Source organism: Neofelis nebulosa, chromosome 10, assembly GCF_028018385.1.
Source record: "Neofelis nebulosa isolate mNeoNeb1 chromosome 10, mNeoNeb1.pri, whole genome shotgun sequence".
Classification (NCBI taxonomy): Eukaryota; Metazoa; Chordata; class Mammalia; order Carnivora; family Felidae; genus Neofelis; species Neofelis nebulosa.
The window spans coordinates 21,937,886-21,965,328 of NC_080791.1; the positions used below are offsets into that span (position 1 = coordinate 21,937,886).

Below are 27,443 nucleotides of genomic sequence, written 5' to 3' on the forward strand. Positions count from 1 at the left end.
TATTTCTTCTTCATTTCTTTTTGCTGTGTTTTCCTCATCTTTGAATATTAGGGTGTCACAGGGCTCAGTCCCTGGACTTCTTTTTTACCTACACTTACTCTTCTGGTAATCTCTTTTAGTCTGATAGTTTTTTAAAAAGTTTTTTTTAATGTTTATTTATTTTTGAGAGAGAGAGACCGAGCACGAGCAGGGGAAGGGCAGAGAGAGGGGACACAGAATCGGAAGCAGGCTCCAGGCTCTGAGCTGTCAGCACAGAGCCCAACAAGGGGCTCAAACCCACAAGCTGTGAGATCATGACCTGAGCCGAATTTGGACGCTCAACCGACCGAGCCATCCAGGCACCCCTAGTCTGATGTTTTTGTTTTTTGTTTTTAATTTACATTTATTTATTTAAAAAAAATTTTTTTTAACGTTTATTTATTTTTGAGACAGAGAGAGACAGAGCATGAACGGGGGAGGGGCAGAGAGAGAGGGAGACACAGAATCGGAAACAGGCTCCAGGCTCTGAGCCATCAGCCCAGAGCCTGACACGGGGCTCGAACTCACGGACCGCGAGATCGTGACCTGAGCCAAAGTCGGATGCTTAACTGACTGAGCCACCCAGGCGCCCCAACATTTATTTATTTTTGATAGAGACAGAGCACAAGTGGGGGAGGGGCAGAGATAGAAGGAGACACAGAATTGGAAGCAGGCTCCAGGCTCCGAGCTGTCAGCACAGAGCCTGATGCAGGGCTCAAACTCACAAACCGCAAGATCATGACACGAGCCGAAGTCGGACGCTTAACCAATCGAGCCACCCAGGCGCCCCTGATGGTTTTAAATGTTATCTACATACTCCCAAATTTATATTCTGGTCCAGACCTCTCACTGAAATCAAACTGTTAACAACTCCAACTGCTTACTTGACATTTCCACATCGTTGGCCTCCCTCAAATTTGCTCCTTCTGCAATATTTCCCATGTCAATTCCCATGTCCCATCTATTTATTGAGGCCGAGAAACTTGAAGAAATCATTGCCTTCTGTCTTTATCTCATTTTCATCCTTCATCACTTCCTCAGCAAATTGTGTCAGCTCTACCTTCAAAATGTATCTCCCGTTCATGTTCCTTATCCTGCCAGATGCCTGGTCCAAACCACCAGCATCTCTCTCATGGATTACTGTAAGAGTTTCCTAAGTAATCTCTCTGCCTGTACTTTGTATACTTTCTCAGTACAGCAACCAAACTTAACACATCCAAAAACCAACCTTCTGGTCTCCACCTTTTACACACACATATGCATACCCCCTAATGACAACAAAAAAATCTGTTCCTTCAGTCTTCTCCATCTCAGCAAATGACAGCTCCATCTTTTTAGCCAAAAAAAAAAAAAAAAAAGAAGAAGAAGAAGGAGAAGCATAGAGTCAACCTTTACTTGTGTCTTTCTTATGCAACTTCTTGTTGGCTCTACCTTGAAAATGTATGCAGTATACAACTACTTCTCAGTATCTACCCCACTGCATCCCTGATCTGAGTCATCATCATTCCTGAATTATTGTGACTGTCTCCTAGTTGGTTATCTTGTTTCTATATTTGCCCCTTCCAGACTGTTCTTAGTACCACAACCAGAGCAGTCCTTTCAGAAAAAGTAAGATTGTATCACTCCTCTGCTCACAGTTCCCTTTGGCTATTCGGGAAATTTCAGCCAGAGTCCTTATTATGTCATACGAGGCCGTAAAAAATCTGGTCCTAATCCCTTTTGAGTCTTTATCTCCAACTGCTCTTTGTTTTTGCACATTCTGCTCATCTTTGTATTCCTTAGGACAGTCTAGGGACACTTTTGCTTTAGGGCTTTTTAATTTGCTGTTTGCTCTGCATGGAGACACTTCTCCCTCAGGTAATATTTGGCTAACTTCCTTACCTCCTTTAAGTCTTTATTCAAATGTATCTTCTTAAAGGGCCTTCTGGACCCTTGGCCATCTTATTTATTTATTTTTTTTTATAAATCCTTATTTATTTGTTCTTGAGAGAGAGAGAGAGAGAGACTCTCAAGCAGGCTCTGCACTGTCCGCGTGGAGCTGGACTCAGGGCTCGAACTCACAAACTGTGAGATCATGACCTGAGCTATAATCAAGAGTTGGATGCTTAACCAACTGAGCCACTTAGGCACCCTTGACCATCTTATTTTAAAATCAACCCTCCTGACCACCTCCACACCCAGGTATTCCTTATCCCCTTTCTCTGCTTCACCTTTCTTCCTAATACTTCTTTCTGCATGACATACTATATATTTTACTTAATGTTTATTTTCTCTCTCTCCCTGCTGGATTGTATACTCCACAAAGACAGGGATTTTTGCTTATTCAATGGTTCATCCCCGGTTCTTAAGACTATGCCTGTCACATAATGGGCTCTCAGCAAATGTTTGTAAAATGAATGAACATTTTTGTCCTTTAAAAATTCCAAGTATTTCTACGTGGTTAGTAGTTTTACCTAATGTTTTTGATCTTTACCCAAAAGGTCTTTGGACATCATTTTATTTTGTATTTTATTTTCTCATTGCTACTGTAATTTGGGACAAATAATTTAATTTCTCTGGACTATCGTATTCTCTTTTATAAAATAAGAGAGTTATACTAAGTGACCTTCAATCTCCCCTGTAGCGCTAACATTGTATGGACTTAGTAATTACGTTTTATACTTTTGACCTCCCTCTCAGGGTTTCCATTTCATTTGCTCTTCGTGCTGAGCTTGCACTAGTGTAGGTTTTACTCGTGGACAGTGAGGCGAGGGTAGGGCAGGTTCGTTCTCCTCCACTCCGACTCCACCACCGACCTTGTCAGAGTAGATGCAGATTCGATAGGTCCCAGCGGACTAGAGGGGCAGAGCAGGCGGAAGAAGAGCAAGAAAGTATGGGTATACGTGCAGCAAGAGGAGCACAATCCCGCTGTGCTGCTCCCGAGACAGGAACTTTATTGGTTCACAGAATCCGTGCCAAGCGATGGAACACATATATGATGGAGGCCACTTCAGGAATATGGTAGTAGCGGAGGATATTCACGTACTAGTTTTCCGGCAGTAAAAAACTGGTGCATGATACATTTTCCTAGGCAGTCCAGCCAAAACAGCTTGCTCCAGTTGCTTTGGTGTTAGTAAACTCTGTGTTCTCCCTCTTGCACTGTTGTAGTATATTGCTTTAGTACATGACTTAATTGTCTAGGCCTCGCCCTTACCTAGTTAGCCCTTTTTTGATAGCAGGAATGAGATTGTCAGCAACTTTATTGCCTACCCACTGGTCGCAGAGGCTAGAAACTGCTGCTTTCATCTCTCCTAACCACTTCAAGTGTGATAAAGGGGGTATCTGGTATTACTGTACCATGTTTACTTAGGTTATGTTTTTGGAGGCAAAATATTTCTTTTCATTTCCCACTAGGTGTAGTGAGCATAATTTGTTTTGTGTCCCATCTTGGTGGGGCATTTCTCCATGCTTCTTTGAAAAAAAGATTTGGGAGATTGGAAATATTATTGAGGAAGATAAAGGAAATGCTCTCCTGGCATGTAGGCCCATTCTGACAGGCAAACAACTTTGAATATGTTGACTTAGATTTTTATTTATTTATTTATATATTTATTTATGTATTTATTTATTATGTGTTTTTTAAATTATGTTTACTTATTTTTGAGAGAGAGACAGAATGCAAGTGGGGGGAGGAGCAGAGAGAGTGAGAGACACAGAATCCGAAGCAGGCTCCAGGCTCTGAGCACAGAGCCAGACGCAGGCTTGAACTCACAGACCATGAGATCATGACCTGAGCCAAAGTTGGACGCTTAACCAACTGAGCCACCCAGGCACCCCAAAGTTTTAAAGCTGTTTTAAGGTGGAAATGAATAGTCCACGTCTGGTCTTGCTCTCACTGACCACTGTTAGAGGGGTATGCCAAGGAGAAGTCAAATTGCTTCCTTTTGAGTAAGACAGTTTGGTATTGTACCATATAAGTTGTCATCCCTTTTGGGCCCCACGATGAGATAGATCACCCTTGGTAGAAATTTTCACTCAATTCTTGGCTTAGGTTCTTTGCAACTGCCTATCCCCCCACCAGATATCTACAGCAGTCATTAGTTAATGAAACTGTTAGACATTTCCATCATCTGAACCCACTAATTCATCCTCACATCTCTAAGAGTAAGAGAAGCAGACATTGTGCCTCTTGGTATGATGCAATACAAAACATACAGTGCCTTCTGTGAAGTATTTGTGCCCCGCAAAAGTTGAAACTGAATATGATCAAGCCTGTAAGCTTTTCTCATCTGGGTTCTGGGAGGAAATTGAGTCCTACTGTCCTACGGAATCTACTGTATATAATAAAGTAACCTCTCTCCTATTCACTTAGAATGGCACCACGCACCATCCTGGGAAGAATTGAGAAAATAGCCACTCAAATTGTTCTCTGTGTTTTCTGGTTTAGATGAAAACAATATGTAAAGAGAAGGGTGGTGAGGATTCTATTTACAGGAAATAGAGGGAAACAAATTATACTATGAGAAAGCAGAAATCCAAAGGATGAGTCATTCTAAAGTAAACTGACAATTTCTTCAACAAGTTAATGGCTTGAATTTAAAAAACGGGGAGATGGTTCTAGATTAAGACAGGCTTCTAGAGATAACAACCACCGAATATAATGTATGGACTTTGTTTGGATCCTGATGTGAAAAAAAGCAATCTGTCTTTGAAGCAGGCAAGAGAATTTGAAGAGTCTTAAGTTTGGTAGATATGATGAAGTATTATGTGAAAATATCTATACAGATATGGATACTGAAGTATATCGGGATGAAATGAAATTATGCTTGAGATTTACTTTAATTCAACAAAATGAGACAACAGAGATAAAGTCAGTGTGGCAAGAGTTTGATGATAACGAATCTAGACCATGGGTATGTCAGGGTCTCATGTTATTCAGTCTGTTTTTGTGTATGTTTGAATTTTCTTTTTTTAAAAAAAATTTTTTTTTTCAACGTTTTTTATTTATTTTTGGGACAGAGAGAGACAGAGCATGAACGGGGGAGGGGCAGAGAGAGAGAGGGAGACACAGAATCGGAAACAGGCTCCAGGCTCCGAGCCATCAGCCCAGAGCCTGACGCGGGGCTCGAACTCACGGACCGCGAGATCGTGACCTGGCTGAAGTCGGACGCTTAACCGACTGCGCCACCCAGGCGCCCCTGTTTGAATTTTTCTTAAAAACAATTCAGTTTAAAAACGTTGGTCCTGAAATAACCTCATTAGCATTGTAAGTGTCCTCCTCGCTCTCTCTGCTCCCCCTCCCCATAAATAATAGAAGGTTTAGGTATGAAAGTAGTATCCCTTAGTTGTGGGACTTCTGACCTAGTTGTTATTATCAGTTATTATTAGAACCTAGAGGCCGCAGCATTTTGTGGCCTTTCTATAAGAAGGGGTGATTAAATAGAAATAGGTTCATTCCAGCAGGTGGAAGTTCTCTAATACAGCTCACACCCTGAATCATCAGATAGGCACCCAGTCACCTGGTTTTATAATCTGATGAATTCCCAGGCATATAAAAATTCAGAAGATCAGGGATGAAAGACCATGGGGAACATCAGGGTAGAAATGACAAAAAGAATGAATTGGCGATTGTAAAAGAACATAGGGACATCCAATTTGACCTTTTAATGCCTAAGTGAAAAAGTTTTCTATATGCCTCAGTTGTTATGACATTTATGTTTGATTTGCATTTAGTTATTTTATTTATTGTTCCTTCTTACACTGAGCTTTTTTACCACTAAAGCCAGATTTTTTTTTAAGGCAGAGAATCAAGGAAAGAGGGTTTGCCTCATTGCCAGATGGATGGGTGTGTTATGTAAATTGAAAATTAGCATATCTTCTTTATTGCTTAACCAGAAATGAGATGATGTCTACGTACATTTTAATTCTTCCTGCTCAAAACTTGAGGTAACCCTCATCCAACAGGATCTTATCACCTTATCAAGATTGGGTTATGGTTCGGCTAGAGGAAGGAGGTGCCTTAACCTGCTTTCCTAGGTGGGCACTGTGTTTTTTGTAAGGAGTTCAAAGCAATTGCCATAGAGCTGACCAACCCATCTTTTTCTGTCACTCATCAGTACTTTATATCTACACATCAAACTTGACTGTCCTACAGCTCTGTCCTTGAGGGTTCAGAGTCAGGGAGTCTTCAGGTATCTCATTTGCAAATATCTTTTCCCATTCTATAAGTTGCCTGTTAGTTCTGTTGGTTGTTTTCTTCACTGTGCAAAAGCTTTTTATTTTGAGGAGGTCCCAATAGTTCATTTTTGCTTTTGTTTCCCTTGTCTCCAGAGAGATGTCAAGTGAGAAGTTGCTGCGATCAAGGTCAAAGAGGTTGCTGCCTGTTTTCTCCTGTAGGATTTTGGTGATCTCCTGTCAACATTTGGGTAGAATCTCCAAACATGCTGTCATATTTGACTTTTAAAATACCTGCTCATTACCTGAACTGTTTATTTATTTTTATTTTTTTTAATTTAATTTTTCATTTTTTAAATTTTACATCCAAATTAGTTAGTGTATAGTGCAACAATGATTTCAGGAGTAGATTCCTTAGTGCCCCTTATCCATTTAGCCCATCCCCCCTCCCACAATCCCTCCAGCAACCCTCTGTTTGTTCTCCATATTTATGAGTCTCTTCTGTTTTGTCCCCCTCCCTGTTTTTATATTATTTTTGTTTCCCTTCCCTTATGTTCATCTGTTTTGTCTCTTAAAGTCCTCATGTGATTGAAGTCATATGATACTTCTCTTTCTCTGACTGACTAATTTCACTTAGCATCATACCCTCCAGTTCCATCCATGTAGTTGCAAATGGCAAGATTTCATTCTTTTTGATTGCCGAGTAATACTCCCTTGTATATATAAACCACATCTTCTTTATCCATTCATCCATCGATGGACATTTGGGCTCTTTCCATACTTTGGCTATTGTGGATAGTGCTGCTATAAACACGGGGGTGCATGTGTCCCTTCGAAACAGCACACCTGTATCCCGTGGATAAATGCCTAGTAGTGCAATTGCTGGGTCGTAGGTTACCTGAACTGTTTAGTTCATCTGTTTTCAACCTGACTGGATTTTTTTAATTTGAGGTGTGTGTGTGTGTGTGTGTGTGTGTGTGTGTGTGTGTGTGTGTGTGTCTTCATTTGGTGCAATAAATAGACAGGGACTTGATAAGACTTGAAGGACTTGATAAGGCAACACACAAAGACTTGAAAGAAACTGATGAATTTTCTGTTTTTTGTGTTTTATTTGTTTTTTTATTCTCGAGAGGCCTGGGAATGTTCCCCTCTCTCTGACTGAAACTCTGTCATTATAAACTTGGAAGAACCTGTCCAAGTTCATTGGTAGGAAGGGGTAAACCAGGTTTAGAAACAGCGATCAGTAAATAGAAATTATTAGAGCCCATTTTGACATACGGTGAATATCTAGATGACATTGATTCTAAGAAGGGAAGACTTGGGACAGAGAATAAGAGCCTCTCAGAAGGTAGGTCTAGGATTAGGACTCTTTGTCCCAGGAATTTCAGTCTTGGACTTGATTCCTGCATCTTGCAGGCAGTCCTTCATGTATTTTACAAGGCATGCCACTATTATACTAGGAGCCAAGGATCTGAGGGCCGTACTCAAGGGTTTTGTGGAGAAATTCTAGGGTGAAAAGATTGCTGGGCCAAAGGAGATATAAGAGAGTTTTTCCAGACCTTGGTTGCCATAGACATCTAGGGGTGGCAGGAATATCTTCAGATTTTATTGGGTGGCACTGGTTTGTTTATTCAGACCTTTTAAAAACTTGCTAGTAAAACTCTTCCCTTGAAGACCTTTCAATCCTTGCCTGTGAAAAGTATGGTTCTTTGAAGTCACATGCTTCTGATTTCGAAACCAAATTTCCAATTTTTATTTGTCCAACCTGTTCTCCCTGTTTCATTCCTCTTGCCTCACAACATTAAAATGTGTTCCCACTTGTAGACCCAAGAGAACAGCAGTGTAAGGTGGGGAGGCAGTTCCACACTTATCCCAGGTGCTAAGAGGGAGTTTGATTTTACATATGGAGAAGTCCTCAGGGAGAGATGCTGTCTCATCTTTCTACCACCATCACTGTGTAAATCAGGCATGCCAGTTCTCCATAAGCTTAAATTTCCTTGTCTGAGGAGATTATCTCCTAGCCATCCAGTGGTGCAGAGGAAGGTGTCAGATAAGAACTAGGAACTGGGGTGGTACCTGGATGGCTCAGTCAGTTTAAGCGTCCAACTTTGGCTGAGGTCATGATCTCACGGTCGGTGAGTTCGAGCCCAGAGTCGGACTCTGTGTGGACAGCTTGGAGCCTGGAGCCTGCTTCCGATTCTGTGTCTCCCTCTCTCTCTGCCACTCCCCCATTCACTCTCTCAAAAATAAGTAAACATTAAAAATATTAAAAAAAAAAAAAAAAAAAAAAAAAAAGAACTAAGAACTTGGAATCTAAGGAACACTACCGAAATCTTGCTTGATGTTAACTTGAGTCATATGGACAGCTCATCCTGCTACTTACGGCATATTCTCAAAAGAGGGAATTTATATTTAAAAGGTAAATTTCTTATTTTTTTTCTCCATCTCTTGTTTCTAGAATTAGCAAGCTGAGAACTACTGGAAGGAACTTAAAAGTTGATGAACAGCTGCCTCCCCCTCCGACCCCCCAACACTTGTCTTGTTACAAAACTTTTAAAAAATAATTACAGATATACAGGAAGTTGTAAAAGTAGTTCAGATAGGTTCTATGTAGGCTTCACCTGGTTTCCCCCAATGGTTATATTTTGTGTAACTATAGTATAATATCAAAGCCAGAAAGTTGACATTGGTACAATATGTATGTATAGTTTTATGTGTGCCATTTCCACCTGTGTAGATTTGTGTAAATACCACCACAGTCAAGATACAAAATTATTCCATCACCACAAAGATCTCCTCTTACTACCCCTGTAGTCATACTCGCACACCCCTCCCGTTTACCACCGTCTCTAACCCCCGGCTACCACTAATCCATTTCCATCTCCATAATTTTGTCATTTCGAGAACATTAGATAAGTGGAATCATACAGCAAGTGGTCATTTGAGATTGTTTTTTTTTCTCTCAGCTTAATGACACCGAGATCTATCCAAGTTGCTGTGTGTATCAATAGCTTGTTCCCTTTATTGTTGAATTGTGTCCCGTGGTATGGGGACCACAGTTTGTTTAACCCCTCATTCATTGAGGGACATTTTGGTTGTTTCTAGTATTTTGCCATTGCAGATAAAGCTGCTGTGGACATTTGTGTACAGGTTTGTGTGGACAGAAGATTTCACTTATCTGAGATAAATGCCCAGAGTATCACTAATGGACTGTATGGTAAGTGAATGTTTAGTTTTTTAAGAAAGGGATAGCATGCAGTTGGGTTCTGGTTTTAATCCTTTCTGTCAGGTGGGTGGTTGAAATCCAGTTTTCTTCTTGGCCTCCATTGATACCCTTTGGTGGGGGTTGGGGAAGGACACCTCATTACCGCTTGGTTAGTGGGAGTTCTGGCTCTCTACTGACATCACCCTGCCTGGGATCAGGAGGGTGCCTCCTTACTGATCCCCACATGTCCTCCACTAACACCATGGTGTTAGGGGCTAGGTGCTCATTACCACTGGAAGCTGGTGAAAGTTCTGGCCTCCCATTTGTAGTTTCCTTACACCACTCTGACTGTGGGGCTGGGGGGATACCTCGTTACAGCCAGGCCCAAATGGATGTTGAGGCTCCCTGCTTTGCTTTTGCTGGTAGGAGTGGGAAGGGGCTTCCAAGTTTTCTGTGGTGTTTGGTGGGAGTAGGGTGGCTATTGCTAGACTACCCCCATCTGGATCCTTTAACTAGATATAGCTGGCTTTTCTTTTTTTCTTCTTTTTTTCTTTTTCTTTGTGCTGTTGGCTCTTCCAGATGGCTGGCTTCTCCAACATCCAGTTCAGATAGATGAAGCAAAAAGCAAACACAGACAAATCACTGCTGTGTCTCTCCTCAGATCTTTTCCTAGCTCATCCAGAGTCATGTATATGTTGCTATATATATATAATGCCCAGGGTTTTCAGCATTTAGTGAGAGTAGGGAGAATTGAGTCTATTCCATCTTGATCCAGAACGAGAAATCTCACAAAGAGCTTTCAAGTGGCCATTTCTCCTCTAAGGGCATAAATCCGATCATGTCTCAACCCTCCTCAAAACCCTCCTCATCATATCCTGTCCAAAGGCTAAAATCCCAAGCCCTTAACATGGACTTTTAAGGCTCTTCAGTATCTTACAACCAGGTATAACAGTCCTAACTTCTGCAGCTCCACACTTTGGACATGCCACCCTCCAGCTACATGGATTTCGCATGCACCACTTAAATATATCTGTCTTGCTTTTTTGTGCTTCCTTGTTGAGCACACACTAGTGCCTGTGCACTCTGCTGCTCCTGTCTCCTCTTCTCTACTTGGCAGTCACCTAGCTGTACTTCAGTTCTGCTTCTTGTATTACCTGCTGTGAAGCCTTTCAAGACTTTCCCAGTTATCTGACCCTTTCTCAGTGCCACCATAGCAGAATGAACATAATCCTGCAAGCTATTTCTTATTTGAACTGATTTATTCTACTGGAGCTCTTTGAGGTGGAATTATGTCTCTATCCATCTCTGTCCCATTCAACTGTAAATCCTTTGAGGGTAGGGGCAGTACCTGTCCTATTTATCAATGTATCTCTAGCAGAGTGCTGTGCCTGGCACATAGTTGACACTTAACAAGTGTTTATTAAATGAATAGATGAGTGGCTTGTTACTTCCAGATACCAGAGCAGCCAAAAATTGTCCTCAGCTTGCATGACTAGGCTGCCTGAGGCCACCTCACTTTTGTCATTACCATATCTTTTTTTTTTTTTTTTTCTGCACACATACCCCCCCAAAAAATGACTTTGGGAGACTAATGATTTAACTGCTTCCTCAATCTGCTCCTCCCTTTCCTGCTTTTAGGTCACGCTCATATATATTTGCTGCCATCACTGGTTGACCATTTGAGAGCAGGGCCGCCTCCTTGTTCAGCTGATAGTAGTCTCCTTTAAAGACCATTCTTCTGGCCAGTATGAACCATCCATCAGTCCTGCCTTGAAGAGACTGAAGCCCTTACTTTTGACCATTTATATCAAGGCTAGAACTTGCTTGGCCAAACCCTTCCAGAACATTGTCTTTTCAATGAAACAAAATCTCTTGGGGTACATGGTCACTTTGCTTGTCTCTATCTTTTGACTGTGTTGGCTGGAAGAATTTATTTATTTATTTATTTATTTATTTATTTATTTAATTTATTTTGAGAGACAGAGCAGAGGAGGGGCAGAGAGAGAGATGGAGAGAGAGAATCCCAGGCAGTCTCCGTGCTGTCAGCATGGAGCCCAATATGGGGCTCAAACTCATGAGATCATGACCTGAGCCAAAACCAAGAGTCGGACACTTAACTGACTGAGCCCCCCAGGCCCCCCAGTGTTTATTTATTTTTGAGAGAGAGAGAGAGAAAGCATGAGTCAGGGAGGGGCAGAGAGAGAGGAAGACACAGAATCTGAAGCAGGGTCCAGGCTCTGGGCTCTCGGCACAGAGCCTGACCCGGGGCTCAAACTCATCAACCAGGAGATCATGACCTGAGCTGAAGTCGGACGCTTAACCGACTGAGCCACCCAGGTGCCCCAGCTAGAAGATATTTAATTGCAGTTCTTTTTAGTGAAATGTCAGCATCTGACATATTTGAAATAATAATAGCTTCTTTCATTTTTTTATGACACTTTACTCAACCCATACATCCATCCTTGTCAACCTGAAATTATTCAACATGTGTTATCATGATGCTTACAATAACTTCACTGAGTAAAGTCATATATACACAGATACCCATATACATATACATACACATGCACACACAAACACATATACACACACAGGATATTAAGGATTTACAAGTCAAACCTATTTGCTATACTCATTGGTGGTTTTTAAGGACTCCAATCTTGACCCCTATGTTTTGTTCTCATTTGTAGTGACCATTGGTGTCTGTCCATTGTAGGCAATATCTCATGCACATATATAATAATCAGTGCTCCACTTACCAAACCTACTTAATCTGGCCAGGCACTTTTTATATGCAGAATTTTCAAAGTTTATTTATTTTGAGAGAGAGAAACAGAGCACACAAGCAGGGGAGGGGCTGAGAAAGAGAGAGAGAGAGTATCTCAAGCAGGTTCCACACTGTCAGCGCAGAGCCCAATGTGGGGCTCAAACTCACAAACTGTGAGATCATGACCTTAATGGAAATCAAAAGTCAGATGCTCAACTGACTGAGCCACCCAGGTTCCCTTATATGCACAATTTTTAATTCTTACAGCCAGGGTAGATATTATGACCCACATTTCACAGCTGAAAGAACTGAGGTTCAGAGAGGTAGTGATATCTTAGGATCGACTCCGTCTCAAAGCCTATGTTGTTTTCACTACAATACTCAGCATCTTAATAAAAAGGCCTAATATGAACTTGAATCTTTATTTTTTTTTAATGTTTATTTATTTCTGAGAGAGATAGAGAGACAGCGTGGGGGTGGTGGGCAGAGAGAGAGAGAGACAGAGAATCCCAAGCAAGCTCTGCAGCTAGCTGTCAGTGCAGAGCCCGATGTGGGGCTTGAACTCACCAACTGAGATCATGACCCAGCCAAAACCAAGAGTCTGATGCTTACCTGACTGAGTCACCCAGGCACCCTGAAATTGATTCTTTAAAAGGTTGAATAATCTCTATGTCCCCTAATATCCCAACTCCTACCCCATTAATCAAGGGTCTGGGTCTTGATTCTATCAAGAAATTTCACAATAATTATCATAAAAAATGATGCCACTTTCTGTTTAGTAAGACAAAAGTAGGGAGGAGGGCAGTGAGAATAACACTTGTATGTGTGTGGTTGGATTTTGGAGTTCTGTTGCCTAATGGCTTATTCTCATGGCACTTCTCATAGGCTTCCTCCAGCCTTTGGGTCTCCGGGTCCCTTAGAAAAAAACAGGGAGGATGCTGTTGCCATATCTAAAAGGGCCAGTACAGCCTGCTGGCTACCCAGAAAGTCCTGTGGGTGATCAGCGACACTTGCTAGCAGTAAGAACTGGCATTTGATGAACAAAAAGGCCATCTCCTGTCCTATCAGCGCATGATACTAAACCACAGCAAGCATTTTTTTTTAATGTTTATTTATCCTTGAGAGACAGAGAGAGACAAAGCGCGAGCAGGGGAGGGGCAGAGAGAGAGGGAAACACAGAATCCAAAGCAGGCTCCAGGCTTCGAGCTGTCAGCACAGAGCCCGACGTGGGGTCCAAACCCACAAACTGCGAGATCACAACCCCAGCTGAAGCCGGACGCCCAACCGACCGAGCCACCCAGGTGCCCCTAAACCACAGTAAGCATTTTTGACAAATGATGGAGGACTATCCACAATAAGAACTAGAGATCTTTTCCTTTAGTTTCAGATTCAGTAACTCATCCATTCCCTTCTTGCCGTCAGATACTGCTGTCCGCACCCTGCAGGGTTTGAGGAGTGTGTAAGGGGTGCCAGAGAACAGGAAGGTGAGTCAAGAGTGGAGAGCTTGTGTAGGTGAGTGAAAGGATTATCTGAGCCATAACATCCTCTTTGTCACTCCCCCAAGCTGCAGGAAACAAGGAGATTGTCCCACTCACCCACAGGAGCAAGTAAGGGACATTGGTAAGAGTCTATTATTGCCAAAGACATTACCAAGCTGCCATCCTGGCCCCTGAACAGGAGTATGTGGCTGGAACTCACAGGGAAGGAACTGGAACAAGGCAAAGACTATCTCAGGACTGGCCCGGCTCCCAGCTACTTGTTGGCACTCCGGGCACATTAGCCATACCACGACGAGGGCATATTAGTAATGTCTCTCTGAGAGCTCCAGCCCCAGGCAAGCATGGTCCGCTAAGAGGCACAAACACCATGTCTCCTGAGAGGCATGTGAAACGAGCAGTGATGAGAGTTATTACTTGTCTTCTTACTGTCTGAAATCAAAAGAGATGTTCCACACCACTGAAGACTGGGTGGCACCTCTGGAGCCATGGAGATGGTCCCCTCCATTCCTCAAGTGATGTCCATGTTCTCCTCCCGTATAGCATCGAGTAACTCAGCGGCTTCCTTGGCTCATTTGTATTTCAACTCTATCCTTCTCTTTAGTCCCTTAGGAACAAGTAGCTGTCTTCCTGGGGATATCAGCTCATTTTTCTAGTTTGTTTTCTACCCCTTAACCTGCTTTCATTCAGGCCTAATGTCTACTGGGTGTTGCTGACCCCAGAACTGGTCTGTCATACATTCTGAAACATCAGGTGTCTCCTGGGATTATCCCAGGTAAACCAGAATGGATCCCAGATGGATAATGCCCATCTCACTGACTTGTGAGAATGAAATGAATGGACATCTAGGCATAGTGAGTGGTATAATTGGGGGTTAAGTTAGCTGCTGTTTGCTATGCTCTCCCGTTGGTGTTTCACCTCTGTACTGTACCTAATCTAGCATTGGCTCCTTCTGCCTCCTTTCCTCTTTTCTCTCCACCCCTTTACCTCCTGTCCTCTCCTTGTTGTCTTCATTTCTGCCACCAGACCTCAGCCTCTGACTGCCTGGCATCAACAGGGTTTCACAACTCTGCTTACCCTCTTTTTGCTTGATTCTAGGGCTGGGAACAGCCAGGCCCTTCATTCTGGGCCCTGACCTGTTTGGTGGAATTGTTGCCTTCTTTTGCTGACCTTGCGCGTAGGGTCTGGCCACCCCTAGGACTTGGGGGCAGTGCGGTGTTGGGGCTGAAGCCAATTTGCACAGACCCGTTTCTATTTTATGCTCTATTAACAACTTTATTTTCCAAGTGAATGCTTCCTCTCCCACCCCCCGCCCCCCGCCCCGTACAATTCACCTGTGGGCTTGTATCCAAAGATCTCACAATATCTTCTTTAAAAAAATTTTTTTTAATGGTTTTTAAATTTATTTTTGAGAGAGAGGGTGACAGTTGGGGAGCGTGAGGGGCAGAGAGAGAGGGACACACAGAATCCGAAGCAGGCTTAAGGCTCTGACCTGTCAGCACAGACCCACATGTGGGGCTCAAACCCACCAACCTCGAGATCATGGCCTGAGCCCAAGTCGGACCCTTAACCTACTGAGCCACCCAGGTGGCTCACCCCACAATGTCTTCTCTTTAGAGATGGAAACATACCCTGGAAATCTTTAGGCTACCTGCAGAGCACTTTTAAGGCACAGAATTCTGTGCTCCTTCACACAGCAGCTGCCTGGCTGCTCTCCTCCAGAAGGGAGAGAAGGAATGGCTGCAAGATTATCCCCGCAAGAGTGCGTGGAAGGCCAGTCCTTCTGGGGAAGGGGAATGCTAGAATCCTGCCTGGCTCAATACACAGCCTGGAACCTGAGTGGGACAGGAAGCCCCTGCCAGGCCTGGGAGATATATTTGGGCCAACGTCATAGCTCCCTGAAAACCTCCTTTGCTCTGAGGGTGCGCCCCAACTCAGGTCAGTGTAATGCTGGGGACCACTGGGTGTCAGGTTTCCCAGCGTGCCTCAGTTTCCCGGTGTGTGTCGGGAGCCGCTCCTCATGAGAGAAGGGCGCTTCAGGAACCGGCTGCGGGCGGACGGAAGGTCGCGTACAGCTGGCTAGTCTGGGCTCGCCGCTTTCGGTGCCCAGGCGGGAAGTGAGCAGAAAGTCAAAGGCCGACGGAGGAGCCCCTAGACTCTCTGAGGGCGCTCGGTCCCTAGCCTGGAGACTGAGCGGGAGAAAATGCAGGTGCCGGAGGAGGTTGGCCGGGCGGTTTGCGCGCCGCCCGACCCCGAGGGCCTTCAGGTGCAAGGGGGCGGGGGCTGCAGGCGTCCGGCCGCGGAGCCGGGGCGGGCCGAGCCGCGGGGCATTTAAACCCGGCAGTCTGCCAGCGAAGGACACGCGCCCCGCGCCGTCCCCTCCTTCGGCCACCCTCTCCGCTTCGGACACCGGCCGGCGCGATGCGGTCTGCCTTGGCCCCGGGGGTCTGGTTCCTCCGCGCCTTCTCCAGGGACAGCTGGTGAGCAGGGCCGGGGCAGGGGGAGCAGCTGCCTGCGTCCGGGGCGCTCCGGGGCCAGCCTCACACCTGGCCTGGGCTGGCTTGCCGGGAACGGAGGCCGGGGGAGCTGGAGTTTTGAGGGGCCCTTTTGTTGTCTCCTACTCCTTGAATAACACAAAAGCCAGAACTCAGTGGTCTTGGGACCTCACCTGGGGGGGGGGGGGTAGGGGGGGGGTGGGGAGGGGGTCCAGGCCCCAAGGGACATACCAGGGGAGGGCATACCTCTCTGATCTCGGCCGCCCCTTAGCACCCCAACAATGAGTGCGGGGGCTTCCGCAGTAGCTTTCCTCCTGACCAAACAGGGGGATCAACATGTTGGGGTGTGTGGTGGGTGGAGGGCCTTCAACCCCCTCTTCATCAGAGGCCACCACTGGAGCGATTTTGGGGGTCTGCACCGTGTTTATTTTTAACATTGGGTTAGTTGCCATCATTTACAAATTGTAGAATTTGACATACCCAGATTCCTGGCTCCTCTGGAAAAACAGATGTCAGGCCTAAATTCTCAGATTATATTACTAGGGGTTAAGGAGTACCTTTCCAGAGCATGGGTGCTCTTAAAATGACCGACTTATTCCAATTTTAGATGGAAAACCCTACATACCCAGCCCCCTCAGTCCTGGGCAAATTGGGATGGTTGATCACCCACGGTGCTTTGCAGTCGGTGACCGCCCTCACTGGTGACAGTCCTCACCACTTCCAGCCTTTTTCGCTCATTTACGTTATGTATTTGATCTTTCTTGAGTTCAGGATTGTGAAGAGATATTTTCAGAAAAAGATGAAAACATGACTCTGATAGGATATAAAAATGAACATGTGGTAAAGATTTTATTTTACTCATAATGAGGGCGCCAGAAGATGTTATGATCAGTTAAGAAAAAGTTCAGGAAGAGGGGAATAGGGAGTTAGTGTTTAACGGGCATGGAATTTCGGCTTGGGAAGATGAGAAGTTCCGGGGATGGATGCTGGGGATGGTTGCACAACAATGTGAATGTACTTACTGCCACTGAACTGTTCACTTAAAAATAGTAAATTTCATGTGTTGTGCATTTTACCACAATTTGAAAAAAATCCAGGGGCACCAGCGTGGCTCAGTCGGTTAAGTGTCTGACTCTTGATTTCGGCTCAGGTCGCGATCTCACAGTCCAGTCTGTGAGTTTGAGCCCTGCATCGGGCTCTGAGATGACAGTGCAGAGCCCGCTTGGGATTCTCTCTCCCTCTCTCTCTGCCCCTCCCGTGTGAGCGCTCTCTCTCTCTCAAAATAAAATAACCTTTAAAAAGAAGTATCCAAAGAGCATGCCCATTTATAAGTCAGGAACATTGAGGCAAAACTGGTTTTTCCACAGGTTGGGAGGGAGAAAAGGCTATTAATCTGAGACTGTCGTTTCATACACATAGTTTGTATGACTTATCAGTTTCCTACCACTTCAAAGAATTATAGCCCAAAGTCAATGAAAGGCTAGATAGAATTCAATAATTGGAGGGGTGTCCTCTAGATAATACACAGTTTTCCAGTGAAACATTTTTTTTTCTACAGTCTCCCCTGCTTTGATCAAAAATAGTCTCAAAGATTATTCTTTTTAAAAAAAATTTTTTTTTATTTTTTATTTTTGAGAGAGAGAGAGAGAGAGAGAGAGAGTGCGAGCAGAGGAGGAACAGAGAGAGAGGGAGATGCAGAATCTGAAGCAGGCTCCAGGCTCTGAGCTGACAGCACAAAGCCCGACACAGGGCTCAAACTCATGGACTGTGAGATCATGACCCAAGCTTAAGTTGGATGTTTAACCGACTGAGCCACCCAGCACCCCTCAAAGATTATTCTTAATCACAAAATGAGTTTGATCTCATTAAATTTGATCTGATTATGTATATAGGTGCAACAATAGTGTTAATCTATAATATAGACCTTGTTAAGTTTGCTTTGCTAGAAGTTTTCGTAAGGAATCTTAGATTGGCCTTTTAAAAGCCGCTATCTATCTATCTATCTATCTATCTATCTCTGTATTATTTACTGTTTTGAGATTGGAAGTCAAGCCAAGACACTGGTCTTTACACTAGGTTTTGCCTGCTGTACCTATAAATTTGGGCAAATTCCTCTTTACTCGAAGCCCCGAAAATATCCTAAGACCCCTGGGCCTGCCAGGGAATAACCTTCCTTATTTGCCTGTAAGAGAACACAGTAAGCCAGGTTTCTTGGGAGGGTTTTGTTAGTATTGGCTCCATGCAGGCAGCCTTCGTTCCTTAAATGGGGCTGGTTATGTCTGATTAAACGATCATCATTGTCAAATATGACAGCCCAGGCAAAGCCTTGGTTATATAACCAATTTTTCTAATTACATCCTGGTTAAAAAAAAAAAAAAAAAAAAGACAGGGGAACCTGGGTGGCTTAGTAGGCTAAGCATCCAACTCTTTAAAATTTTTTTTTCTTTTTAACGTTTATTTCTGAGACAGAGAGAGACAGAGCATGAGTGGGGGAGGGGCGAGAGACAGGGAGACACAGAATCCTAAGCAGGCTCCAGGCTCTGAGCTGTCAGCACAGAGCCCAGCGCGGGGCTCGAACTCACAAACCGTGAGATCATGGCCCGAGCCGAAGTCAGATGCTCAACTGACTGAGCCACCCAGGTGCCCCTAAGCATCCAACTCTTGATTTCCGCTCAGGTCATGATCTCATGCTTTGTGGGCTCCAGCTCCGCATTAGGCTCTGCGCTGACACTGTGGAGCCTGTTTGGGATTCTCTCTCTCTCCCTCTGTCTCTGCCCCTCCCCTGCTCATGCTCTCTATCTCAAAATAAATAAATAAGCTTAAAAAATTAAGTGAAAATGAAAAAATTTAAAAAGGATGGATTCTTACTGAACTTTTGCTAATAACCGTATTGCTACGAAAAGCAGGAAGACTCAACAAAAGTTTCTGAATTTAGGGGGCATGGTGGTCAGGTAAGGAGAATAAGATATTTGCAAGTATTTCATTTCAGTTTACAAAAACCAGAATGTACTAAAGTGTTTTGGGTTATAGACAGCTGAAGAAGAAATAGAAAGGGCTTCTTTACATATCATCAAACACTCTAACCTTAACAATATTCCAGACATAAATGACTGCCATCCCTCATCAGTTCATTTAGGCCTATATCATTAATTCTCATTCCACTGAATCTCGGGTTAGCAATCTCATAAACCTATCTGCTTCTTCACTCGAGTTCTGGAAATCCTGACTCCCTCCACTGGTATGTTCTTAAAGATGTGTGAGCTGTGCCATGGGAGGCCTATACACAAGAATAAGTGCCTGGTGCAGTGTTTTTCTGAGACAGTTAGTTCTTCATTGGTAGAGATAAAACCTTTGGCCCATAGCTGACTGAAGAGCCTTTAGGAAGCAGCAGCCGCAACAGCAGAGTAAAATAAAAATTTGTCTGTAGGTGACAGAGACGTTAAAAGGTATGAATTAACTTACCACGATAATTTTCGAAAGTGAACAACCTGATGAGAATTCATGACAAGAATAATGTGGCTACCCAGGAAATTTGGTTGTTCCTGAGATATGCAAAACAAAATAAAGCCAATTAAAAATCCACACAATGTCTTAAAACGTAGGGGCGCCTGGGTGGCGCAGTCGGTTAAGCGGCCGACTTCAGCCAGGTCACGATCTCGCGGTCCGTGAGTTCGAGCCCCGCGTCGGGCTCTGGGCTGACGGCTCAGAGCCTGGAGCCTGCTTCCGATTCTGTGTCTCCCTCTCTCTCTGCCCCTCCCCCGTTCATGCTCTGTCTCTCTCTGTCCCAAAAATAAATAAAAAACGTTGAAAAAAAAAACCAAAAAAAAAACGTAGTAAGGTACATTCAAAGATGGTGAACATGACACCTGATTTATAAAAATGAACGAACACAATTTTTATAGAGGAAAAGAATCTTGAGATATTTAAAAATCCTGAGACAGAATTTATATAATATACCAAGGATGTACCAAGAATATCAACTAAAGAGATTCAGTAAGTCTGGAGTAAGTCCTGTGCATCTGCATTTTGTTTATTTAAGTCATCTCGACGCCCAACGTGGGGCTCGAACTCATGGCCCTGAGATCAGGAGTCGCACGCTCTTCCACCTGAGCCAGCCAGGTGCCCCTTCACATCTGTATTTTAATAAAACTCCATAGGAAAGTCTGATGTGCATCCTGAGTTGAAAACCACTGACCTAGCAGATGTTAGGTTCAAATTAAAGTAGGATTGCAGCCCAGGTAACATTTTAAATCATAACTGAAACCATGACTAGTAACACTGTGTTGTTATCATCAGGCAAAGCACCACTGGGGGTGCTGATACATGGTGGCAGATCATGGGCCCAGAGGGCACTGAGAGATCTGTAGAAACTTCTCAGACAGCATGCAATTTGTGAAATATTTATGTAAGTAATAACCTTTTACCTCGAGAAATTTAACCTAGAGAAGGCTGAGTCTCTTCTGATTTCAGTTATTTTCATGCAGTTGGTCAATAGCAACATATCAAATAAACCTAATTATTTGTAGCACCTCTCTTTTTAAAAAGTGAAAAAAAAACCCACAAATCTTTGTGATTTTCTAGGGGCCCTCTTGGACACCTCATAGATAGTTTTAGGTATAAAAGATATCCAGGAAATTTTATTTTGCACATAGGACTTGATTTGGGGAAGGCAAAAATCAAAAGTTGTTAGGACATTTGAATGCTTATCATGAGTGCCTAAGAAATAGTTCTTGTCTACCCACTTGAAAGTGACAATAATACATGAAAAAATAAACATAGAAAGTAACATTGTAAGGAAACTTAAGTTATTTCCTAAGCGGGAAATCTTTGTTTTAAAAAGTGTGGAAAATTATTCTGTGAAGACACACAAATTCTGCCATGTAGGCAGATTACACAGGAGGTAAGAGCATAACATTTTACAACCTCTCTTTAAGAGCAGACCAATAACCAATAGTCAAAAAAATTTTGCCATTTTAACAGAACAAAAACCAAATTCTACTTTTGCACTGACATATTTGATATTAAAGGAACTAGAGCCTCTTTTTGAAAATAGTATGAATAAAAAACTGTGCCAGATTTTAACAAAATTTTACCATAATTACTTGTGTTCAGACTCATCATTTGCACATACTATAATCTAAGGCAAGTCAAATTCTCTTTTCACAAACCTACACATTTATCTAGTCAGGTTTTATCCCTCATTGTCCTCTTTCTTATTCCGGAATGACCCGTCATTTTACATTTGTATAAATTACTTCCCTTTTTTTCTTCTTAATAAACAAAAATGCATCTCATCACTGTATATGCCAAGTTGTACCTATCTGCCACTGTTGTTTCTAACAGAGTTTCATTCATACACATTACTTATGTGCTTTAACCAAATAACTTACATTTTAGAGAAAAGGGGGTTGGGAGGGTAGATAACGGTAAACAGCCTGTCCCACACCAATATTTAAAACATTTTTTTTTAACGTTTATTTATTTGTGAGAGAGAGACAGAACGTGAGCAGGCGAGGGGCAGAGAGAGGGAGACACAGAATCCGAAGCAGGCTCTAGGCTCTGAGCTGTTAGCACAGAGCCTGATGCAGGGCTTGAACACATGAACCATGAGATCATAACCTGAGCTGAAGTTGGATGCTTAACCGACTGAGCCACCCAGATGCCCCCACACCAGCATTTTAGAAGAGCTCACGAATACACATAACACAGCTTTCTACAACCACACGTGTCCTTTACACACTTTTGAAAGTGTGACTCCAGCAATGTCCTGTGTTCTCCAACATCTCCCAGATTTAAGACTGAGCTGGATTGAAATTGTATGCCCTGTGCAGTTAACTTCTCTAAGCCTTGGTTTCCCCATCAGTAAAAAACAGGTGGGTTCTTTTTTTCTTTAAATGTTTTTTGTATTTTTGAGAGGGGGGGCGGGGAGAGGATGTGCCGAGGTGGGGGTACAGAGAGAGAGAGGGAGACAGAGAACCCCAAGCAGGCTCTGTGCTGTCAGTGCCGCGCCTGACGTGAGGCTCAAACTTAGGCACTGTGGGGTCACAACCTGAGCCGGATGCTTTAGCCAACTGAGCCATCCAGACGCCCCCCAGCCAGGTGGGTTCCTGAGGATAATCATGATGTGCGAAAATCCTTGACTTCCAGTGGCACTCAGTAAGTGTTCTTTCACTTCTTTTTCGATGAGTGTAGGTTTGGACTCCTATCAAACACTGAACGTTAACGTACTTCCTGCTGGAGGCACGTTATTATTTTGAACTCTGAGGCCCGCAGTGATGAAAACACGGTCCTACCTTCCTGGATGGAACTGAGGCTCAAACCGGAGAGAGGATGTGTGCAGTTTTCAGACTTACTACTTCGTGGGTCCCGAAGGAGGGCATTTCAATTAAGCAGAAGTGAAGAAGGCTGACCTAGGCAGACCTCCCTAGACTAGGACACCAGAGGGTGGACTGGCTCTGAGCTTTGGATACCTTGTCTGTGAAGTGAGGACACTGGTAATACCTACCTCACAAGACTGTCATGAGGAGTAAATGAGGTACAGTGTGTAAAGTACTCAGACCAGTTCCAGGCTCCTGTTAAGCATTGACTGCACATTAATTATTGACTATTATTCTGCTCACTGTTTCTACTACTTTGTGCCAGACATTGTTTGTTTGTAGTTCACTGCCAGGCGATTATTTGTTTCGCCACCTAACGTATGCGTATAAGGAGGCACAGAGAAGTAACGTGGCTTGTCCAACACTGCGTAGCTAGGGACGTGACTGGGCTGGAGTTTGCATCCAGGTTGGTCAGACTCTCAGGCCCGGGGTCTTTCTGCTGCCCTCTGGGTGAGAGCGAGGGAGGGGAAAGATCACAGGGCCCTTTGGCCTCACACAAATCACTTTAAACCTTTAAGGCTCCAGGTCCTGGCGCACCTGGGTGGCTCAGTCGGTTGAGCGTCCGACTTCGGCTCAGGTCATGATCTCGCAGTTCGCGGGTTCGAGCCCCGCATCGGGCTCTGTGCTGACAGCTCAGAGCTTGGATCCTGGAGCCTGTTTGGGATTTTGTGTCTCCCTCTCTCTTCCCCTCCCCCGCTTGTGCTTTGTCTCACTCTGTTTCCCAAAAATAAATAAATGTAAAGGCTCCAGGTCCTTGTCCACAAAATGGAAATGACGATGTACCTATACCACGGGGTTTGGGTGAGATTACATGAGAAGGTATTTAAAGCACTTAGCCCGGTGCCAGGCATACAGTTAGCCCTTGGTCATTGCTAAGTGCTCGGGCAGTTCTGTGGAGGGAGGGATGGATCCAGCCTCGCCAGGAGGGCAAAGTAGCATTGGACTTGTTGGGTCTGGAGGCCGTGGAGCCAGCAAAGGCACAGAAGTGAAGACAGTCTGCCTATTTAGGACTAACAACGTGTGACTGCAACTGGCAGGGGCGTAGGGTGCGGAAGGAGCAGTCCCTGGAGACGAGGCTGAGAGAGACAGGCAGCCGGAAGTGTGCAAGCAAAAGTCAGAGACTGAGAGGTCTCTGCCCAGGAAGCCAATACTACTGCCCTTCCCCCTCTGTGTCAGGATGGGGTGGATAACTTGTTCATGGCTGAAAGAGTCATCCCAGCCCTGGACCGGGCTGGTGCCCTGCCAGAATTCTGCTTTGCGTCTGCATGGCATGTCTGGGGGCAGCCGGCAACGTGGGCACCTTGCCAGAGATGACTGTGGCTGGTGCTTACGGGGCTGGGCCCATTTCCTGGGGCCCTGTGAGGGGGAACCGCTTGAGACAAGGAGAAGAAAAGTCTGTGGGAGGAGGCCCGGCTGGATGAGCAGGAACAGGGAGGAGGAAGGCTTCAGGAAGGCCGGAGCTGTGAACTCCCACGTCACTGTTTTCCCCACACCCTAACCTTCCCGTGGGAGCTGGAGGCCGAGGCTGCCTGGTGGCTGCAAACTGAGTGGCTCTCATTCCGGAGTTTGCTGAGGGCTCACACTGCCAGATCCTAGAGCCCACCCTTAGTAGACACAGAAGACATTCAAATGCATCCCAAGAACCTGCTGTACGCCAGATGCTTCCACATCCATTACATCTCATTTAATCCTATAACAATCTTGTGTGCAGGAGCTTATTATCTTATTTAAAGAAGATCAAACTGAGGCTTAGAGAGTTAAACAAGTTGCCCAAGGCCACAGCAAGCAGCAGGACTCAGCCTCTTTGGGTCTAAGTCTGACGTTCTTTTCCCTATTCCGTCGTGGCCTCAGATCAGGGGCCCCAGATGCTGCGAAGCCGCTGTCTTGTCTGATTTTCCTGGTAACTGCAAAGAAGTGCTTGGGAAGGGCAGCAGAAAGGGCTCCTTAAAATGAGCTGTGGTGGTAAGGCGCCGCTCCGGAAAGGAATGGGAGATCCAGGAGGAGAAACCAGAGGGAAAATTATTATTCCCGCCCCATCCCCTTGGGCCCCTCAGGGTCAGAGCTGGTTGAGAGCACATGACCCTGTGGTGGTCGCCCTCCCTCCCCACCACCACTCGTGATTGCTGCCTTCTACTTCCTCTTCCTCCCTGCTGTTTCCTCTTTCCCTTCTTGCTGAGCAGACTGGTACCTCCCTGGCTTTGGGCGGGGCTGTCTGACGTAGAGCCCGGGAACTGGTCTGGAATGGTCTGTCAAGGCCTTATTTCTTCTTCAGACTGTACCAACCGAATGCTGAGATCAGAGTGGAGCTGTCCCCAAGTAACAACAGAATTGAGGACGGACACCAGGGGTAGAGTCCCCGAAGCCCACCACTCCCCCATCTGGCTGTGCCTGAGTTGGTCTTTGGGTTGTGGTGGGGGAGGGGCAGTACTGCTGTTCTCCTTTTGGCCTCCGGCTCGTGCCCCCTACCCTGGATCCTCCATGCTCAGGAGAGCGGTGGATGAGGGTGAGGCGTGGGGCTAGGCCCATAGAGAATCTTGAGAGGAAGATCGCTGGGCAGGACCACAACTCCTCCACCAACAGCACATTTCCATCTGTGCTGTCTGCATAGCGTTGACCACCTCTTCCAAACCCTTCCAACCCTCACACTCTTCCACGTTTTCCACTTGCCCAAATAAAACATCATGCTGTAGCTGTAGCTTAAAGCCTTGTCTTTTCATTCTGTCTGAGCACTCGGGGTTCCCTTACAGAGCTTCCTTCTCAAGGCTTTCTTCTTTCCTTAAAGTGATCATTATCTATTCATTTATCCTATAAACTCCTGTGGCTTCTTGTGGCTACCTGCCAATGGCTGGGAAGGATCTTGGGACCAAGCCCTGAGTCAAATTGATCTCTCCGAGCAAGCTCCTGAGACCCAGCTGGGGGAAGGGGAACAAGTAGAGGATTCCTTGGGTTGACTTTCTGCCCCCAAGAGGGGTTTGTGCCCTCAGTCCTGACGGGCCCTCCCAGATGTGGCCTGTTCCTGTCCCATCCTGTGTGCTGGGAGGCCTGGCTCAGGGCTCTGCCCCATGCTGTCTGTTCCAGGCTGGCCTCCCCCTACCAGGGTGTCTCCCAGTGGCAGTGGGGGATTTGGCAGGGGGTGGGTGGTGGCACTCTCGCCATCGGCCTGTTCTTACTGTTCCCAGCCTCTATCCTTTGCAGATTTGCTGAGTCCCAGAACAGGGCACTTCCAAGGACAGGCCACCGAGTCCCTTTCCTCAGGGCAAGTGCCAAGCTTACCTGCAGCCACAGCCAGCCCAGCCTGTCACATGGCTACCTGAGCAGACCCTTACTAGCAGCCCCTGGCTGAGGCAGGGGGAGGTAGGGAGTGGTTGATGAGGGACTGGCCTTACAGGGGGGTAGCGATGTGGTCGGAAAGCAAGGAGTCAAGATGCAGGTACGGGGGTGGGGGTGGGGTGTTGACTGGGTAGCTACTGGGGAAAGGGGGCTCCTTTCCACCGTCTCCCAAGGCCAATATCCCACTGCTGTGCTGTTTCTTGGAGTTTTTTGTTGTTGTGCTGGTGGTGATAATAGGTCCTTTGAGGTTTTTGTTTGTTTTTAACCCCTTGCTGCTTTGGGACACATTGTTCCTTGTCCTTGCCTCAGAAGAAGTCCTAGTGCAAAGTCTTGATAAGGTCAGTATTTGGATTGTCAGCTAGCAGTTAAGAGATAGCTCGTTAGCCTCTCCATCTAGCCCAGTCACTGAGCGTCCAGTGTTGGGAGGTGGGGGAGGTGGGACTCTGCACAGTGCCACTTTTTGCTAACAAGGATTTAGAGGATGGTGGGACAGCCAGCCTCACCTGGAACAGTATGGGGGCCTCACCGTGCACGTTCCTTCGTGCCTAGCATGTTTGCCCAGCCTGGCCTGCCACCCGGGCTGCCATCCGTCCCCTCACACCCCACCCCCCCCCAGGCCAGCTGTGTATATTTCCCCGCTCCCTTCCTGGGGCCTCTTGATTCTGAAGAAACGGTTCAAGAGAAGAGAAGTGAAACTTCTTCTTCACGCCCAAGCGACCATCACCATCTTTCCTGTGGGAGACTATGAGTTTGGCAGCCTTTGCCTCAGCCTAGCTCAGCCCTTCACCTGATTGATGACCCTAGTCCCCTTTGAACTGTGGCAGCTTGGCCTTTTCCTCAGAATAGCTGCTAAAGCAGAATGGAACGGAAGGAAGACTGTGGAGTGAAGATGGATTGGGTGAACAGGTGCTCTGCCCGGGTAGCCATGGGATTCTGAGCTCATCCCACTGCCTCTTTGGAGTCCAGGAAGGAAGTTCCAAAGGGTATCCATGCCGGGCCTGGCATCACAACACGTTTGATCCTCCTGTCCCACCTCCTGTCCCCCCTACCCCCAGAATCATGCCCTTCTGCTCTCTTGGGTATCAGGTTTTCTACTGGAGGTTGGGGTCAGAGCTGGGAGAAGGGGCAGGCCAGGCCGCTGGAGGGGGGCAGGCTGGAATCTCACAGATGAGGATACCAGTGTGGGCCCCTGCCCACAAGGGAGCACATGAGCAGGCCACTGAAGGCCAGAGTCTCTGCTCCATCACGTCACAAGCTTGGAGTTGAAGCAGAGTGATAGTGGGCAGTGCGTGTGAGAAGAGCAGTGTGGCTGGAAACCGTGCTAGACCTTTAGGCCCCTCGTTGGCTCTCACCAGCTCCTGAGAGGGCTTCCCAGGCAACACCAGGCTCTCTAGCTGGCAAAGGCCTTCCTCACTGCTGGGCCTATCACGAGAGAACAGAGTCGGGAGCCTCAGTGGGGCTACAAGGATCTCTCAGACCCAGAGGAAATCTGATTCGTCTCCATGGCCAGTGGCTGTATCCATGTAGCAGCCAGGATAGGCTCAGCTGAGCCCTGCAGACGGGGGTGGGGATCTTAAAGATGGTACAACAGGGACCTAGGGA

General features: G+C 45.6%; 2 protein-coding genes across 7 annotated transcripts in view; both read left to right on the forward strand.

Annotated features, from left to right (window-relative positions):
- The window catches only part of CCDC15 (coiled-coil domain containing 15), a 102,780-nt gene extending 90,219 nt beyond the window's left edge, over positions 1-12,561 (forward strand). For 2 of the 3 annotated variants that reach the window (XM_058687182.1, XM_058687178.1), the window contains one exon: positions 6,328-6,481. In XM_058687182.1, the coding sequence (XP_058543165.1) occupies positions 6,328-6,404 (77 nt within the window). In that variant the 3' untranslated portion in view covers positions 6,405-6,481. Of the gene's footprint in view, positions 1-6,327; positions 6,482-8,629 lie in introns of those variants that run through there. The other variant, XM_058687179.1, reaches the window with a different exon arrangement.
- A 411-nt stretch (positions 12,562-12,972) lies between these two features.
- SLC37A2 (solute carrier family 37 member 2) overlaps positions 12,973-27,443 on the forward strand; it is a 28,347-nt gene continuing 13,876 nt past the window's right edge. The window contains exons 1-2 of one of the 4 annotated variants that reach the window (XM_058687196.1): positions 12,973-13,460; positions 13,566-13,627. Coding sequence is in view for 3 of the 4 variants with exons in the window: in XM_058687193.1 (XP_058543176.1) it covers positions 16,061-16,119 (59 nt within the window). In the remaining variant the exon portion in view is untranslated. Of the gene's footprint in view, positions 13,461-13,565; positions 13,628-15,655; positions 16,120-27,443 lie in introns of those variants that run through there. The other 3 variants (XM_058687193.1, XM_058687195.1, XM_058687194.1) reach the window with 3 other exon arrangements.